The sequence below is a fragment of the Salvelinus fontinalis genome, chromosome 13, assembly GCF_029448725.1.
Source record: "Salvelinus fontinalis isolate EN_2023a chromosome 13, ASM2944872v1, whole genome shotgun sequence".
Taxonomy (NCBI): domain Eukaryota; kingdom Metazoa; phylum Chordata; class Actinopteri; order Salmoniformes; family Salmonidae; genus Salvelinus; species Salvelinus fontinalis.
Window position 1 is genome coordinate 50,876,916 of NC_074677.1, and position 17,548 is coordinate 50,894,463.

The following is a 17,548-nucleotide window of genomic DNA, read 5'->3' on the forward strand; positions in this document are numbered from 1 at the left end:
TCTCTCTCTCTCTCTCTCTCTCTCTCAATGTCAGTGACCTGATGATTGAATAAACTAAATAAATGTTAGTAATGATATGTATAAGCATTGAATTTGTATAAATCTTTTGAGGGGAGGAGAATTCTGTACTGTGTTCTCATAGGATTCAAATCCTACATTCTCTAATAGACTCTTAGCTAGGTCTCACTAACCAAAAATACCACTTTGTTGAACCCTGGATGAAGCATGAGACACCTTCAGAGACTGTGGACTGTGTCCCCCAGAGTGGCCCTGGTTGTCGGAGGAGTCTCTAAGATTAAAAAGTCAAATTTGCAATTAACTGATGTACCTCCATGTTGTTAACTCTGGGCCCATTGCCATCATTGTCAGTGAGTATGAAATATATTAGTCGCTTACTCAGTTAAACAAGGCTTTGACAGCAAAACACAAACTTTCTCCCTCTATCTCTCACTGGCCAGATCATCTTCCCAGGGCGGTCTCTCCCTTTGTCACTGCATATACTGTAGTCATCAATGTACGCTATGTTAAAATGCAACCCAGTTTTAAGCAGAATAAGCACAAATATAATGCTTGCATGCAAATGGTAAGACTTTTTATCAAGAAAATGCTTGGAAGTTATATTAATCTTGAGAAGCACTTTATTCTATACTGTACTGCTGGTATGGTACACTGGCAGACAATGAGAATTTGATTAGTTACAGTACAAATACCCACCAAAGTAACTTTAATGCACATTTAGCTTTGTCAATTCAATCTGTGAGAGCTTGCAGATCCCCTTTGCTCACCAAAAAAACTGAACTGAGTCCAACTGCTATGAAACAGGAGTCTTATTACTCAGAGGGCTGGGAGCCTGTAAATCAGGGCCAAGCACAGACAGAGGCATAGAGGAGATATACTGCATATACTGACAATCTTGAAGTAAACATAAAAGAGAAACTGATTATTCAGAGAAAGAACAGGAATATACAATAATCCATATACCACTGACAAGAATCAGAATATCTGGTCTGAGTGGAGACTGGACATTTGAATATAAAAGTACAGAAGAGGGAAGGAGGGAAATAAAAGTGCAGTGGTATGCCTTGAGCCAATCAGGGACCAGTTGGCCACCCAATCAAAACACCCTACCCTGTATTAAACTCTAGATATTTGATGGGGTAAAATAGTGATGTATTTCTGACAGAATATCAAGGGTCAAAGATTTCTGTTGGATTTGAAACATCCCCTGATTAATTTCAAGAGATCAGCATGAAAATCAGAACTGAATTGGAAGAGAAAACCATTTTATTTAAAAAAAACTGAAGTATCGTGTCAATACTGTCAAACACGGTTGTTGTAAAGGCATCAAGACCATCGCAACTTATCTTATAATTTATACAAGGACAATATCAGAACATGTAAGAGTCCTTCCTTCTGTTCCCTCAGAGATGACAGCATGTACTCAAATTCCCAATTACTCTTCTCCTAATTGATATCTTATTATTCTCTGTCTCTGCAAGATGTTTACCTAAACAAAGAGAAGCGAGACAAAGCAGAGAGAGTTGAAGAGAGAGAGGGGCAGATTTACAAGGGATGGGCAATAGATGGAGTGAAAAACTTGACCAGCAATTACATGTGAAAAGGAGAGAGTGGGTGGTGGTGATGGGAGAAAAGGAGGAAAGGGAGGGAGTATAAGAGAAGTAAAGAAGAGGTGGATGATGACTTGACTTCCATCATGAGCACTGTTTTCAATTAGGGCCTTTTTGCATCTAAGCCCCCTTTATCCCATTTCTGATGATGCATGGACTTCTGGGTCTGGAAATGGATTTGTTTGCAAACGTCTGCAATTTTGTCCCATTTGGTCGAAGATGAGCTTGCCACACTGAAAATCAGAGGTGAAATATAACCACAGATAGAACAATGAGACAGATATTTCACCCGGGTATTTAAATGTGAAACATCCCCTTGGTGTTTCCGCTCACTACCAAATATGGTACTGAGAGGAATTCCAGTGGCCGGCAGTGATAAGGGAATGAGAAGGAGGGAGAGAGAAGATGGAATGAGATGTATTTTGGCCAACTTTCTGATAATTTACTCATCGATTAAACATTTCATCTCAATATAAATTTCTGTTCCCAAAACTACAATCTGTTACGAATAGAGTGGACAAAGTTTTGTAAGACTTTACTCTTTGCCAAAGTTTAAAAAAATTGCCTTGTTTAGAAGGCATGCAAAGGCGAATTGAGTTTTTGCACATGCACACATCACAGAGCAGGTGTTCCCCCAACAGAAATATGCTAATTATTTCTAGAACGCACCAATAGGATCTCGCTAGCTCCTGCTTGGCTCTGCCCACTATGGATCATGTGTTCCTATTTTAAACTACAGGCTGTGGTCTCTCTTGGTTTAGTTATAAAAATCATTCATATTATTTAAAGGCAGCTTAGTAAAAAAGGAACAGAGTAACTGTACGTTGGTTGGTAGCCTCTTTGTTAATGAAGTAGCCTGTGATAATGTGGTTACAATTATAAACTCAGACTTCATTTCACCATTTCTATCAAATGAAGCTTGCCAAATGGCAAACATTTATTCAGTATCAACTACATTTCAGAATGTTTTTTCTCAAACTACTCCAGTCTGTCAAGTGTTCAGTGGATGGCCTAATGAAATTGTGGCTGAACTGAGTTCTGTTGTTATCAGTGCACATTTACCATTTAATCAGGTTAAAGTTTTTTTTACCAGGTTTCGCGGGGTCCAGCATGCCAGTCAACCTGCTGTCTGGCAATCAAAGGAATGTCTGGTGTGATTGGTGGAGACGCGGGGGGCTAGGCAGGGGGGCTGGGCACAGTAGCTTCTGTAATATGACAATGCTGTTTATTGTTCTGCCTCTTTACGTCCTGAAAAAGTGAGCGTCGGAATACAGTAGCCTGTGTGAGAATAAACAGTTTAATTTCGAGAACTCAATCCTCTGTTCTGGACATCCTTTCATGTATTACTTACTTAGGTAATTACAATAATAAGCATTTTTATTCACAGTAATTATTTCTGTAAAACCGTAATTGGATTAAAGTAGTCACAGAAAGAGGTGCCTCCCCATATGAGAGATGTAGTACTCAGGAGGATATATTGCTTGGTAGTGACAGCAGTCAGAGCCTATGTAGTAACCATCTGGCTTTAACCATATGCACCTACTGTTTTGGCTACTTTAACATTCATTCTTTCTACTCTAAAATCCCCCTAATAAATAGACTGGAGATGGCGACTGTGATTCTGCTCAGATGACGGCAGTTATTTCCAATCTAAATCAAGGCATGTTAACCTGTCACTGGCTGGGGAAATGCTGGTCCAATCAATAAGGGTCTCACACAGACTTGTATTAATAGCAGATTAGAATTTAGACATCCGCCTTTCTACTCACTTGGCACAGAAGCTATTACAGGGCAAAATAATGTACATTGTTTCGCATTGGATCTTTCATTGTAATGATTAGATTCCTAATTATTCATGATGTATTATGTTCATTGGATATTTTTAAGATAAGAACTCTCCCTTTAATTGACACTGTAGTGGTTTTCCAACAGCAAGGCTCAGATAAACATGGCAGTTGCAATTGTTTATAAAAGTTTTTCTTTATAAATGTTGAAATAAACTGTTTATACCCCCATATGATACACTTCCAAACTGAAAACGTGTGTGTAAAATTAATTGGTTAATAGAGAGCGGTCCCAAATATCACCTTCATTTGTATCCCCTGTAGCTTCAGAATCACAGCAAAGTTGGTTCCTGTTTCAAATGTCTTTGTCCATGTTTGCGTGGGCTAAAACCCCCACTAATGATTGGTTGACGTACAGTGCCTCCCACAATGCAGGTGATGGCTGCATGGTGCAGTTGGTGAGAAGTAACTGCAGCATGACCTTTGATCACATGATTTTTGTAAAAGTTCATGCAGTCGACATGCAGTCTCAAGTCGGACAAATGTTCTACCCATAACGCAACACACTGAAAGGCGATGGTCACCAATGATGGTCACCGACTTGACAATACTGATCCGCTCGAACGCGCCCATACACTCTCACCCCTGGGGAACTAATGGAGCTCCAGGACGTTTGTGCCAAAATCCCTTCCTACAAGTGTGGCCCTGTCATACTGAGGTAGCAGGAGGTTCTAAACAGTCCTGACAGACAATGTCAGTTCAAGTCATCAAAGCCATGAACTATAAAACTCACCATTCTCTCTCTTTTTCTCCATACATAATCTTTGTCATGTCTAGGACAAGGAAGCTGGTGACAGAGTTGGAGCCGAAGGTGGGCGAGTTGTCTCGTATCTTCCGCTCAGTGCTGTGTGACTGCCTGGACAAGGTAGAGGGAGACAAGGACATGAGAGTTAGGGGCCGCCGGCTGGAGTCTGAAACGCAGCAGGTCCTCTCCTCCATCACCTTCCAGACCTGCATCAACCCCAAGTGACGCAGGACAGCAGGCCAGGGGAACACAGGACAGGAAGGGTGGTCCAGAGATGAGAGAGAAGAGGCAGCCATAGAGGTCAACAGGAGGTCTAGGAGCATGCCTGAGAAACCTGGACTCAGGGGTAGACATAACATAGTAAAGGTAAATCTGGTTCCCTCCAATTAGTTTGATATGTTATGTTTCGTATTGGTATGTATTGATTTGTGGATGTCCATCATCCATTTTGTATGATATGTTACAAATTACAATTTGTTACAAATGACAAAATGTTGCACATTTTCAGATCGTATGATATCTTCCGAATTCCAATTTGTTGTGGTTAACATTAGCTGGGTGGCTAAAGTTAGCTAGGCTAGGGGTTACGGTTTAAGGTTAGGAGTATGGTAAAAGGGTTAATGTTATGGGAATGGTTAGCTAACATGCTATGTACTGTAGTTGCAAAGTAGCAAAAAAAAAAAGGTAAGTTGCAAAATTGGTAATGAACTAAAATGCTAAAGTTGTCCGTGATGGGATTCGAACACGAACTTTTCAGTTGCTATATGTTCGCGTTATATGCCCTACCAAGCACATTACTTTAGTTTTTTTCCCTTAAGTAACCTTCTATCTTTTGTAACCATACCAAACGTAACATATCATACTAATTTGAGTGTCCCGAGGTTTACATTTACTATGTTACGTCTAGTTTATGAGACCAGGCTGGCCTGAGACATGTCCTGTGGAGATGGGCGAAAGCTAGGGAGGGACAGATGGAGAAATAACAGGAGAGAGAAGACAAGAAGTCAAACTGGGAGCAAACCTCATTATCAGAGCTACAAGACAAATTTCACTCAACTTATAATAATGCCAATATACAACAGTTACATATTCTGTTTCCTAATGGAAGATTTCATTATTCTGAAATAGATGCCTATGCAAATAAATCAGAAATGTAAATAAACTATTCAGCTTCCAAAGGATGCAAACAAACTGTTTCTGACTCATTTAGAATTAACCCTAAACCTGATAACGCTAAACCTACAGGTAACTGCCAAAATATAGGAAACACTAACATAAAGTGTCTTAATAGGGTGTTGGGCCATAATGAGCCAGAACAGCTTCAACGCACTTTGGTACTCCCTGACGAAGGCCATGCAGCCGAAACGCGTCAGATTTTAAAACGTTGTTTGTATTGAACGTGCCATACAAATAAAGGCATTTTAGTTAATTATATGAAGAGTGCCTTGGTTCTCCTTTCTTTTTGATGACCAATTCACCCCTTTTACCAAAGAGCACCTTCTGTCTACCAAAATGTACTACTGTGTACCTTAGTAGCGCTTCCCTTGCACCTCTTGCACCTTGGCATGGATTCAAATGTCTGGAACTTTATTGGAGGGATGTGACACCATTTTTCCATGAGAAATTCCATAATTTTGTGTTTTGTTGATGGTGTTGGAAAACGCTGTCTCTTGCACTGCTGCAGAATCTCCATAAGTGTTCAATTGGGTTGAGATCTGGTGACTGAGACGGCCATGGAATATGGCTTACATAGTTTTCATGCGCATCAAACCATTCAGTGACCACTTGTGCCCTGTGGATGGAGGTATTGTCATCCTATTGGTCATAGCCATAGTAGCCAGAATAATGGCCTGCCCAGCATTTTTATACATGACCCTAAGCATGATGGGATGTTAACTGCTTAATTAACTCAGGAACCAAACCTGTCTGGAAGCACCTTCTTTCAAAATACTTCTTATCCATCATTTAATCAAGTGTTTCCATTATTTTTGGCAGTTACCATTGACAATGAAAAAAACAACTTTAAAATAGTTACTTTTTATTTTCACTTTTACATTACTCATTATTTGCAACAAAAGCATCAGACAAAATACAGAAATGAGAGGTATCAATAACATTTGCTATGACCTACAATACTTCCTCCAAGATGTCCAAAGATAGAGCAAATGGGTAAAACAGTAACTGAAAAGTGGTACAATGAGTGCAGGCTAAATACATTGGGTTGGAAAAATCCAGAAAATTTCCATTCCAACATTTCTTGGCTCCAGAATTTGAGCTAAGCAGATGAGTTTGTATATTAGAATATTTTGTCATTGCCTTGAACAAAAAGGACTCTAGAGCAGTGGAGGCTGTTGGGAGGCTATAGGAGGACGGGCTCATTGTAATGTCTGGAATGGAATGTGATTTCCATATGTTTGATACTGCTCCATTTTTTCCTATTCCATTACAATGAGCCCGTTCTCCTATAGCTCCTCCCACCAGCATCCTCTGCTCTGGAAACATAACAAATCAGATTTTTTTCAAGCGTTTCAACAATTCATTTCATTTTACAGATACCTCAGGGGCACAGATACAACCAAGATTTAAAAACGTTCATGTGAAAGTTTGTTTACTGAACATCTATAAATAATGTATATATTTTTTCTCTTTAAGAGATGTGCGGGAGGGGTAGAAAATGGAGAACAAGGTCTGTAAAATATCCCTCATCAGGTGTTATGTGCAGACCATGATTTAACATCATTTAAATAACCGGTAGAGCTGCAACGGTCATGGAATTTTGGATGACGTTATTGGTCAGCCAAATGACCGAGGTCACCGTTCTATTTTATTTTTTAAAAAGACACATTTTCTCCTCACCTAACTGCATGTTCTGCACATACAGAATCTGACTACAGAAAATAAAAGCATCGTCAGAAATACTGGCAATGCTTCAATTACACAGTACATTCATTTATCTCAGGTCAACCACGTCAAGATGACTGTCATGATGGATGTCCTTTTATGTGCATGATAGCATTGTGCAACACAACGCATGTACAGTTTAAGTTATGTGTTGCCAAAACATTTCCCATCAGCTTTTCTAACCATCAAAGAAAAGGGCATTCACATGGCCTTGCCAATCAGCCCTAAACTCCTAGAGTAGGTATTACTGTCCGGACCGCTGGCAGTCTCTATGGGGTGCCACAGGGTTCAATTCTTGGGCCGACTGTTTTCTCTGTATATATCAATGATGTCGCTCTTGCTGCTGGTGATTCTCTGATCCACCTCTATGCAGACGACACCATCCTGTATACATCTGGCCCTTCTTTGGACACTTTGCTAATAAACCTCCAAACGAGCTTCAATGCCATACAACACTCCTTCCGAGGCCTCCAACTGCAAGTAAAACTAAGTGCATGCTCTTCAACCGATTGCTGCCCGCACCCTTCCGCCCGACTAGCATCCCTACTCTGGACGATTCTGACTTAGAATATGTGGACAACTACAAATACCTAGGTGTCTGGTTAGACTGTAATCTCTCCTTCCAGACTCACATTAAGCATCTCCAATCCAAAATTAAATCTAGAATCGGCTTCCTATTTCTCAACAAAGCCTCCTTCACTCATGCTGCCAAACATATCCTCGTAAAACTGACTATCCTACCAATCCTTAACTTTGGCAATGTCATTTACAAAATAGCCTCCAACACTCTACTCAGCAAACTGGATGTAGTCTATAACATTTGTTTTGTCACCAAAGTCCCTTATACTACCCACCACTGCGACCTGTATGCTCTTGTTTGCTGGCCCTCACTACATATTTGTCGCCAAACCTACTGGCTCCAGGTCATCTATAAGTCTATCTTAGGTAAAGCCCCGCCTTACCTCAGCTCACTGGTCACCATAGCAACACCCACCCGTAGCACACGCTCCAGCAAGTATATTTCACTGGTCACCACCAAAGCCAACACTTCCTTTGGCCACCTTTCCTTCCAGTTCTCTACTGCCAATGACTGGAACGAATTGCAAAAATCACTGAAGCTGGAGTCTTAGATCTCACACTCTAACTTTAAGCATCAGCTGTCAGAGCAGCTTACCGATCACTGCACCTGTACACAGCCAATCTGTAAATAGCACACCCAACTACCTCATCCCCATATTGTTATTTATTCTCTTGCTCTTTTGCACCCCAGTATCTCTACTTGGACATCATCATCTGCACATCTATCACTCCAGAGTTAATGCTAAATTGTAATTATTTTGCCTCTATGGCCTATTTATTGCCTTACCTCCCTACTCTTCTACATTTGCACACACTGTACATAGACTTTTCTATTGTAATATTGACTGTAAGTTTGTTTATGTGTAACTCTGTGTTGTTGTTTTTGTCGCACTGCTTTGCTTTATCTTGGCCAGGTTGCAGTTGTAAATGAGAACTTGTTCTCAACGGGCATACCTGGTTAAATAAGTGGTGAAATAAAAATAAAATACATTTTGGATTTTGATTTGAAAACAAAAAGAGTTTTGATCCAACTGCAATAGTCTTCTTTCCTCCCATCATCATCATCATCTTCATCTATTTACTCCATACAATGGAGGATAATAATAATATTTTCATCTCCTTTCTACCTACCATACAGCTATTATTAATATAACTGCATCCTGACACACATATAATTGTTTGTTAGTAGTGGTCTTTTCTTTAAACCACAAGAAGAGGAAGTCTGAAAAACAAAGAGGGAACACACCACCCATCCAGCTACTCCTCTGTTCCCCACACATCCTCTCTATTTCATCTCTTTCCTCCCCACTCTACTCTCCTCCAGCACAATTCCTCCCTTTCTCATCCTCCTTTCTATCATTCTTAGCCAAGTGCCTCCTGGTCATCAGGCAAAGAAGACCACAAAGATGATGAAGAATACTATGGAGGATGAGGAAGATTTTGATCACGAGCCAGCGGTTGGATGAGACAGACTGAAAGTACATGAGGATCTCTGAATGTGCCATATCTACGTTGAGCTGGCTGTCCCCCACGTGGGCATCAATTCTGCAGGAAATAGGATGGCAAAAGGGGAGAACAATGAGTGTCAGAGGTTCCACTAGCCTGCTTACCACTGCTTACCACACTGTCTGATCACAGTTAAGATATGTAATCTCAACAAAACACTGGAACAACTATGTCATATCAGGGACAAAGCATCTCTACCAGCAGCTTGATAATCTCTGTCTATCTTTCCATTTCTCCCTCACCTCTGCACAGTCTCTTCCTGCTCCTTCACCATGTGGGCCAGCTGCTGGAAGATGGAGCCCAGCTCTACGATGGTGCTCTCTATGTTCTGCATGGTGTCCGCGTGGCTCTGGATGTACGACTCCTGTACAACACACGCCACAAGAGTTAGACCACTTAGCATGAATGCCAATTATTTAGAAACAACCAGTATTATTGATTTACAAATGAATCCAGAAACAAGTCAATAAAAGTGTTTGTATTTGAAGAGGACAGTGTGTCAAGCTTCAAATGTAATTGTTATTATTGTCACCATCCCTTTAACGCCACATAGTCAAGAGGAGCTGAGGTAATACCTGTTCATTGATGAGCTGCAGCTGTTGACTGGCGCGGAATTCCATATCTACAGAGACTTCAGCTGTCTTTTTAGAGTCGTCCTGCATTAACAATGAGTTACCTACAAGAGAGAGTAAGTAGTAAGTCAGGCTGTACTGTTTACTGTTGTTTTGTACATTAGAGCTGATACGAGTTTTTCCTCACTGAAGTTGCTGGCGTGGATGGGAGGAGGAAGCTGGAGCTTGAGAAAACTGATCTCTTCTAGTTTTCTGCTCTTTGAGGTTCTACAAAGGGAAAAGAGTGTGGGGGCGAGAAGAAAATCAATGTTTAAACCGTTTATGAACCAACAAATATACTGTGGGGTCCAAAAGTATTGACATCCTTGATAAAACAAGCTGTTTAACAGCTAATGTGTTTTCTCAAAAAGGTAGGGGTTTTCATTTCAATGTCAAATCCACCGCTGGTGTACGTGGCCAAACAGCTCTATTTTCATGTCATCTGACCAAAGCACCAGTTCCAATCCTTGTGCCGTTTAGAAAACTCCAGACATTTACATTTGTTTAATGACATGAAAATAGAGCTGTTTGGCGTGGGGTTATTATTCTCCATTTTCTGCTCATGAATTCTCATTTAAACGCCAAATAACCCCATATCTACTGTGAGATATGGTGGGGGATCTTTGATGTTATGGGGCTATTTTATTTCCACTGGTCCTGGGCCCTTTGTTAAGGTCAACGGCATCATGAACTTTACCCAGTTCCAGGACATTTTAGTCAGAAACCTGATTGCATCTGTTAGGAGGCTGAAACTTGGCTGCAAGTAGATCTTCCAGCAAGACATTGACCCCAAGCACACATCAAAATCTACATTTTGCAATGGCCATCTCAGTCGCCGAACTTGAACCCCATTGAAAACGTGTGGATTGAATTGATGAGGGCAGTCCATAAGTGCAGACGAAGGATATCAAGGATCTGGAAAGAATCTGTACGGAGGAACGGTCTAAAATCCCTCCCAATGTGTTCTCCAATCTCATAAAGCATTTAAGAAAAAGTATCAGTGCCATTATCCTCGCAAGGTGAGGTATTGAAAGGTATTGAAAACAGGGGTGTCAATCATTTTGACCCCTTCCTTTTTGAGATAAAAATTCTTACGTCTTTCTCTGAGCAATTGTATTAGTTTACAATAATATAATTCCCCCCTTTTTTTTGCTTACAAAATACAGGTAACTGCAAAAACTAAAGTAAACTCCAACATAGTGTCTTAATAGGGTGTTGGGCCACCACGAGCCAGAACAGCTTCAATGCACCCAGGCATAAATTCTACAAGTGTCTGGAACTCTATAGGAGGGAGGCGCCATAAATTCCATCATGTGGTGTTTTGTGATGGTGTTGTAAAATGCTGTCTCAGGCATTTCACCAGAATCTCCCATAAGTGTTTAATTGGGTTGAGACCTGGCTACTGAGACGACTACAGAATATGGTGTACATTGTTTTCATGCTCAGCAAACCATACAGTGACCACTCATGCCCTGTGGATGGGTCATTTTCATTCTATGGGGGCATAGCCATAGTAGTCAAAATAATGGCCTGCACAGCATTATTATACACGACCCTAAGCATGATGGGATGTTCATTGCTTAATTAACTTAACACCTGTGTGTTTCCTTTATTTTGGCAGTTAACTGTAGCTCAGTATTTTATACAGTCATTTTCACTGACCTTTCTCAAGGGTATAAATCATTTCGTACCCCACTGTAAATGGAACAAAAAAATCGAAACTAGTCTGGTCAAAAGATTTACTGTGAAAAGAGGTGTGTGTGTCAGCATGCCTTACCTCAGTCGGACTTAAAGTCGTTTGACATTGATGCCAGTTTTGACTAGAACAGAAAAAGGCTGTTATAAAATGAACGCAACATGTAAAAGTCTACATTGGATAAAACCAGTGGCCTATCAGAATGCCAGAGCATGGAAGTTACCTGGAGGGAGACAACGATGGTGTTGGAATGTGTCTGTAGATGTTTGCCATTCTGACTTTGTCTGGAGCGCACAAGGCCCTGCCTGCAGCTGTGCTATCTGTTTATTCAAACTGTTTATGTCCTGTACAAAGAAAACAAAAAAGACAGTTTACTTTTACATCTCAAAAGGCATCTAATAAAGTGTGCCTGAAGTGTGCGTGAATAGCATTCTGTAAATACAGTGCCTTCGGGAAGTATTCAGACCCCTTGATTTTCCCACATTTTGTTACGTTACAGCCTTATACTAAAATGGATTAAATGAAAAAAAAAATCCTCATCAATCTACACACAATACCCAATAATGACAAAGCGAAAATAGGTTTTTAGAAATGTAACCAAATGTATTGAACATAAAAACAGAAACACCTTATTTACATAAGTATTCAGTACCTTTGCTATGAGACTCGAAATTGAGCTCAGGTGCATCCTGTTTCCATCCTTGAGATGTTTCTACAACTTGATTGGAGTCCACCTGTGGTAAATTCAATTGATTAGACAAGAATTGGAAAGGCACAAACCTGTCTATATAAGGTCCCACAGTTTACAGTGCACGTCAGAGCAAAAACCAAGACGTGAGGTCGAAGGAATTGTCCATAGAGCTTCGAGACAGGATTGTGTCGAAGCACAGATCTGGGGAAGAGTACCAAAAAATGTCTGCAGCATTGAAGGTCCCCAAGAACACAGTGGCCTCCATCATGCTTAAATGGAAGAAGTTTGGAACCACCAAGACTCTTCCTATAGCCCGGCGAAACTGAACTATCGGGGGGAGAAGGGCCTTGGTCAGAGAGGAGACCAAGAACCCGGTGGTCACTGACAGAGCTCCAGTTCCTCTGTGGAGATGGGAGAGCCAGAAGGACAACCATCTCTGCAGCTTTCCACCAATCAGGCCTTTATGGTAGAGTGGCCTGACAGAAGCCACTCCTCAGTAAAACATGACAGCCAGCTTGGAGTGTGCCAAAAGACACCAAAAGGACTCTCAGATCATGAGAAACAAGATTCTCTGGTCTGATGAAACCAAGATTGAACTCTTTGGCATGAATGCCAAGCGTCACGTCTGGAGGAAACCTGGCACCATCCCTACCGTGAAGCATGGTGGTGGCAGCATGATGCTGTGGGGATGTTTTTCAGCAGCAGGAACTGGCAGACTAGTCAGGATTGATGGGAAAGATGAACGGAGCAAAGTACAGAAAGATCCTTGATGAAAACCAGCTCCAAAGCACTCATGACCTCAGACTGGGGCAAAGTTTCACCTCGCAACAGGATGACGACCCTAAGCACACACCCAAGACAACACAGGAGTGGCTTCGGGACAAGTCTCTGAATGTCCTTGAGTGGTGCAGCCAGAGCCCGGACTTGAACCCGATCTAACATCTCTGGAGAGACCTGAAAATAGCTGTCCAGCGACACTCCCCATCAAACCTGACAGACATGAGAGGATCTGCAGAGAAGAATGGGAGAAACTCTCCAAATACAGGTGTGCCAAGCTTGTAGCGTCATACTCAAGAAGACTTGAGGCTGTAATCACTGTCAAAGGTGCTTCGACAAAGTACTGAGTAAAGGGTCTTAATACTTATGATAGTTTTTTATTTATAATACATTTTCAAAAATGTCGATCTGTTTTTGCTTTGTCATTATGGGGTATCGTGTGTAGATTGATGAGGGGGAAAAAACAATTAAATACATTTTAGAATAAGGCTGTAACGTAACAAAATGTGGAAAAAGTGAAGGGTTCTGAATACTTTCTGAATGCACTGTATAAACACTGTAGCATAACGACGGAATCTAATACAGGCCTATGTCTCCCCTCACCTGTTTAACAATGTAGGTTAACTCCTCAATCTCCACAGCTTTGTCATCAAAGAGGGATTTCCTTTTGGCAACTAGGAAAGATAAGAACCAGCAAGTTACATATCCATTACCATATTGTGGACACTAATTACGTTCAACAAAAACAAAAAATCCCTTTAAAAAGATTGATTCCTTATGTATTGTGAGTTTTTCTAGTTTGGCAAAAGTGTTACTCAAGTCCTTCCCAATCCTCCTGTTAAATAGAAATAAACAAACAGTTGAGTAGGCTATATGGATTCTGATAGAGGGGCTATATATAAAAAGATGTATCTGTTCTCATAATTAATGAGTGTTTATAACACAGTGTAATGCTACTAGCTTTCCCATGAGAGTAAAGTCACTGTGTTGTCGGATTGCCCTGAGGGCTGGCTTACTGGAATAGACCCCATCCTGGAGAAACAGGAACCTCAATCAACATTGATCAGTGAAATTAAAATGGGTGGTATGCAATTGTAAAGTACATCCGAACCCATTGTAGGGAAGCTAGAGAATATTTTGATTCTCGACATTTGATAGTAGTTCCGAACGACATACAGTCGTGGCCAAAACTTTTGAGAATGACACGTTAATTTTCACAAAGTCTGCTGCCTCAGTTTGTTTGATGGCATTTTGCATATACTCGAGAATGTTATGAAGAGTGATAAGATGAATTGCATTTAATTGCAAAGTCCCTCTTTGCCATGCAAATGAACTGAACCCCAAAAAAACATTTCCACTGCATTTCAGCCCTGCCACAATAGGACCAGCTGACATGTCAGTGATTCTCTCGTTGACACAGGTGTGTGTTCACGAGGACAAGGCTGGAGATCACTCTGTCATTCTGATCGAGTTCGAATAACAGACTGGAAGCTTCAAAAGGAAAGTGGTGCTTGGAATCATTGTTCTTCCACGGTCAACCATGGTTACCTGCAAGGAAACACATGCCGTCATCATTGCTTTGCACAAAAAGGGCTTCACAGGCATGGATATTGCTGCCAGTAAGATTGCACCTAAATCAACCATTTATCGGATCATAACGAACTTAAAGGAGAGCGGTTCAATTGTTGTGAAGAAGGCTTCAGGGCGCCCAAGAAAGTCCAGCAAGCGCCACGACGTCTCCTAAAGTTGATTCAGCTGCGGGATCGGGGCACCACCAGTACAGAGCTTGCTCAGGAATGGCAGCAGGCAGGTGTGAGTGCATCTGCACGCACAGTGAGGCGAAGACTTTTGGAGGATGGCCTAGTGTCAGGAAGGGCAGCAAAGAAGCCACTTCTCTCCAGGAAAAACATCAGGGACAGACTGATATTCTGCAAAAGGTACAGGGATTGGACTGCTGAGAACTGGGGTAAAGTCATTTTCTCTGATGAATCCCCTTTCCGATTGTCCGGAAAAAAGCTTGTCCGGAGAAGACAAGGTGAGCGCTACCATCAGTCCTGTGTCATGCCAACAGTAAAGCATCCTGAGACCATTCATGTGTGGGTTTGCTTCTCAGCCAAGGGAGTGGGCTCACTCACAATTTTGCCTAAGAACACAGCCATGAATAAAGGATGGTACCAACACATCCTCTGAGAGCAACTTCTCCCAACCACCCAGGAACAGTTTGGTGACGAACAATGCCTTTTCCAGCATGATGGAGCACCTTGCCATAAGGCAAAGGTGATAACTAAGTGGCTAGGGGAACAAAACATTGATATTTTGGGTCCATGGCCAGGAAACTCCCCAGACCTTAATCCCATTGAGAACTTGTGGTCAACCCTCAAGAGGTGGATGGACAAACAAAAACCCACAAGTTCTGACAAACTCCAAGCATTGATTATGCAAGAATGGGCTGCCATCAGTCAGGATGTGGCCCAGAAGTTAATTGACAGCATGCCAGGGTGGATTGCAAAGGTCTTGAAAAAGAAGGGTCAACACTGCAAATATTGACTCTTTGCATCAACTTCATGTAATTGTCAATAAAAGCCTTTGACACTTATGAAATGCTTGTAATTATACTTCAGTATTCCATAGTAACATCTGACAAAAAAATCAAAAGACACTGAAGCAGCAAACTCTGTGAAAATTAATATTTGTGTCATTCTCAAAACTTTTACAGTCATGGCCTTTCTATGTTGCTCATTTGACTCACCTGTCTCCCCTGTAGTGACCTGCAGACTAACTGCCACCCAAGTCATAGACTTTTCTATCTGCTAACTCACAACAAGCGATACCGGAGCGCCAAGTCTGTGACCAAAAGGCTCCTGAACAGCTTCTACCGCCAAGCCATTAGGCTGCTGAACAGTTAATCAAATGGCTACCCGGACTATTTACATTGACCACCTTTATTATTTATTTATTTTAATGATTTTGCACTGACTCTCTTGCAATGGGTCTATGCACACCCACTAGACTCTACCCAAACCCTCACACATACTAAACTGACTCCAACACACACACACCGCTGGTGCCACTCTATTTATTATATATCCTGACTGCCTACTCACTTTTACCCCTAGCCATAGGTACATACTGTATTACCTCAACTTCCTTGTACCCATGAATATTGACTCTGTACTGGTACTCTTTGTATATAGCCTCATTGTTTTGTGTTACCATTTCCTTTTTTTATTTAGCAAATATGTCTTCATTTTTAACTCTACACTGTTATAAATGGGCCTGTGAGTAAGCATTTCACTGTACTTCAAGTCAACATCTGTTGTACTTGACGCAAGTGATCGATACAATTTTATTTTGGTTTGATTCACCTGATGCCAGTAAGAATTGTGTTAAACGTTTCCATCAAAAAGACTTGTAGAACCAAGATGACAAGTACATCAAACTGTCCCAGGAAGCATCTGCATCTGAAATGAGACAGTAGCTGCTAGCTAGGCTATCAACAAGTTGACCGGTTCACTTGTGTTGTTGAGGATAGGATAAAGCCACCCCGAACAACTATATACAGACACTCAGCAAATAAATTATAATGAATGTTCTTCTTTAAGAACTTTCTGTGTTTGAGTGTTACAATCAATACATGATAGACTGGCCTACAACAGTGTTTCCAAACCCTGGTCCTGGAGTACCCCCACAACAGTACACATTTTTATTGTAACCCTGGACAAGCACACCTGATTCCACTTGTAAACTAATCACCAAGCCCTCAATGAGTTGAATGAGGTGTGTTTGTCAAGTGCTACTACGATACTGTGTACTGTTGGGTGTACTCAAGGATCAAGGTTGGGCAACACTGATCCTTGATCCTGTCTACAAGACTATTCTCAAAGAGTGACTTATTTCCCCTTGCTTACTAAAGGATAAAAGAACAGAGTAGTCAATGGAAAAGTGAGAACCAATGTGTGAGGTAAGTGACCGTTAGGTAAAATAGTTTTCCAGGCCCCCACCAAATCCTGATTTCCAGAATAAGGATACAGTTCTGTTACATAATGTGCCTGACATGCAAATAGCTCGAATGTCCCATAGCTTTATACAATCATTAGGGTCAGGGTTATTAACCAAGTCAACCAAGAATGGAAACCAGATATCCTGAGGCTGCATTCATTGTAGCTGGGGATTTTAACAAGGCCAATCTGAAAACAAGACTCCCTAAATTCTATCAGCATATTGATTGTGCAACCAGGGCTGGTAAAACCCTAGATCATTGTTATTCTAACTTCCGCGACGCATATAAGGCCCTCCCCTGCCCTCCCTTTGGAAAAGTTGACCACGACTCCATTTAGTTGCTTCCAGCCTATAGACAGAAACTAAAACAGGAAGCTCCCGCGCTCAGGTCTGTTCAACGCTGGTCCGACCAATCTAATTCCACTCTTCACGATTGCTTCGATCACGTGGACTGGGATATGCTCCGCATTGCGTCAAACAACAACATTGACAAATACGCTGTTTCGGTGAGCGAGTTTATTAGCAAGTGCATCGGCGATGTCGTACCCACAGCAACTATTAAAACATTCCC

General features: G+C 41.3%; 1 protein-coding gene and 1 pseudogene across 1 annotated transcript; one reads left to right on the forward strand and one right to left on the reverse strand.

Moving 5' to 3' along the window:
- Positions 1-4,047: 4,047 nt before the first annotated feature.
- Positions 4,048-4,902, forward strand: LOC129867865 (protein RD3-like; the record flags this gene model as incomplete). Its single annotated transcript, XM_055941344.1, has 2 exons — positions 4,048-4,130; positions 4,250-4,902. Coding segments are annotated over 2 exons (276 nt in total), but the record flags the coding sequence as incomplete, so codon positions are not given.
- Positions 4,903-6,238: 1,336 nt separating this feature from the next.
- Positions 6,239-15,767, reverse strand: LOC129868912 (syntaxin-5-like; annotated as a pseudogene).
- Between the last annotated feature and the right edge of the window lie 1,781 nt (positions 15,768-17,548).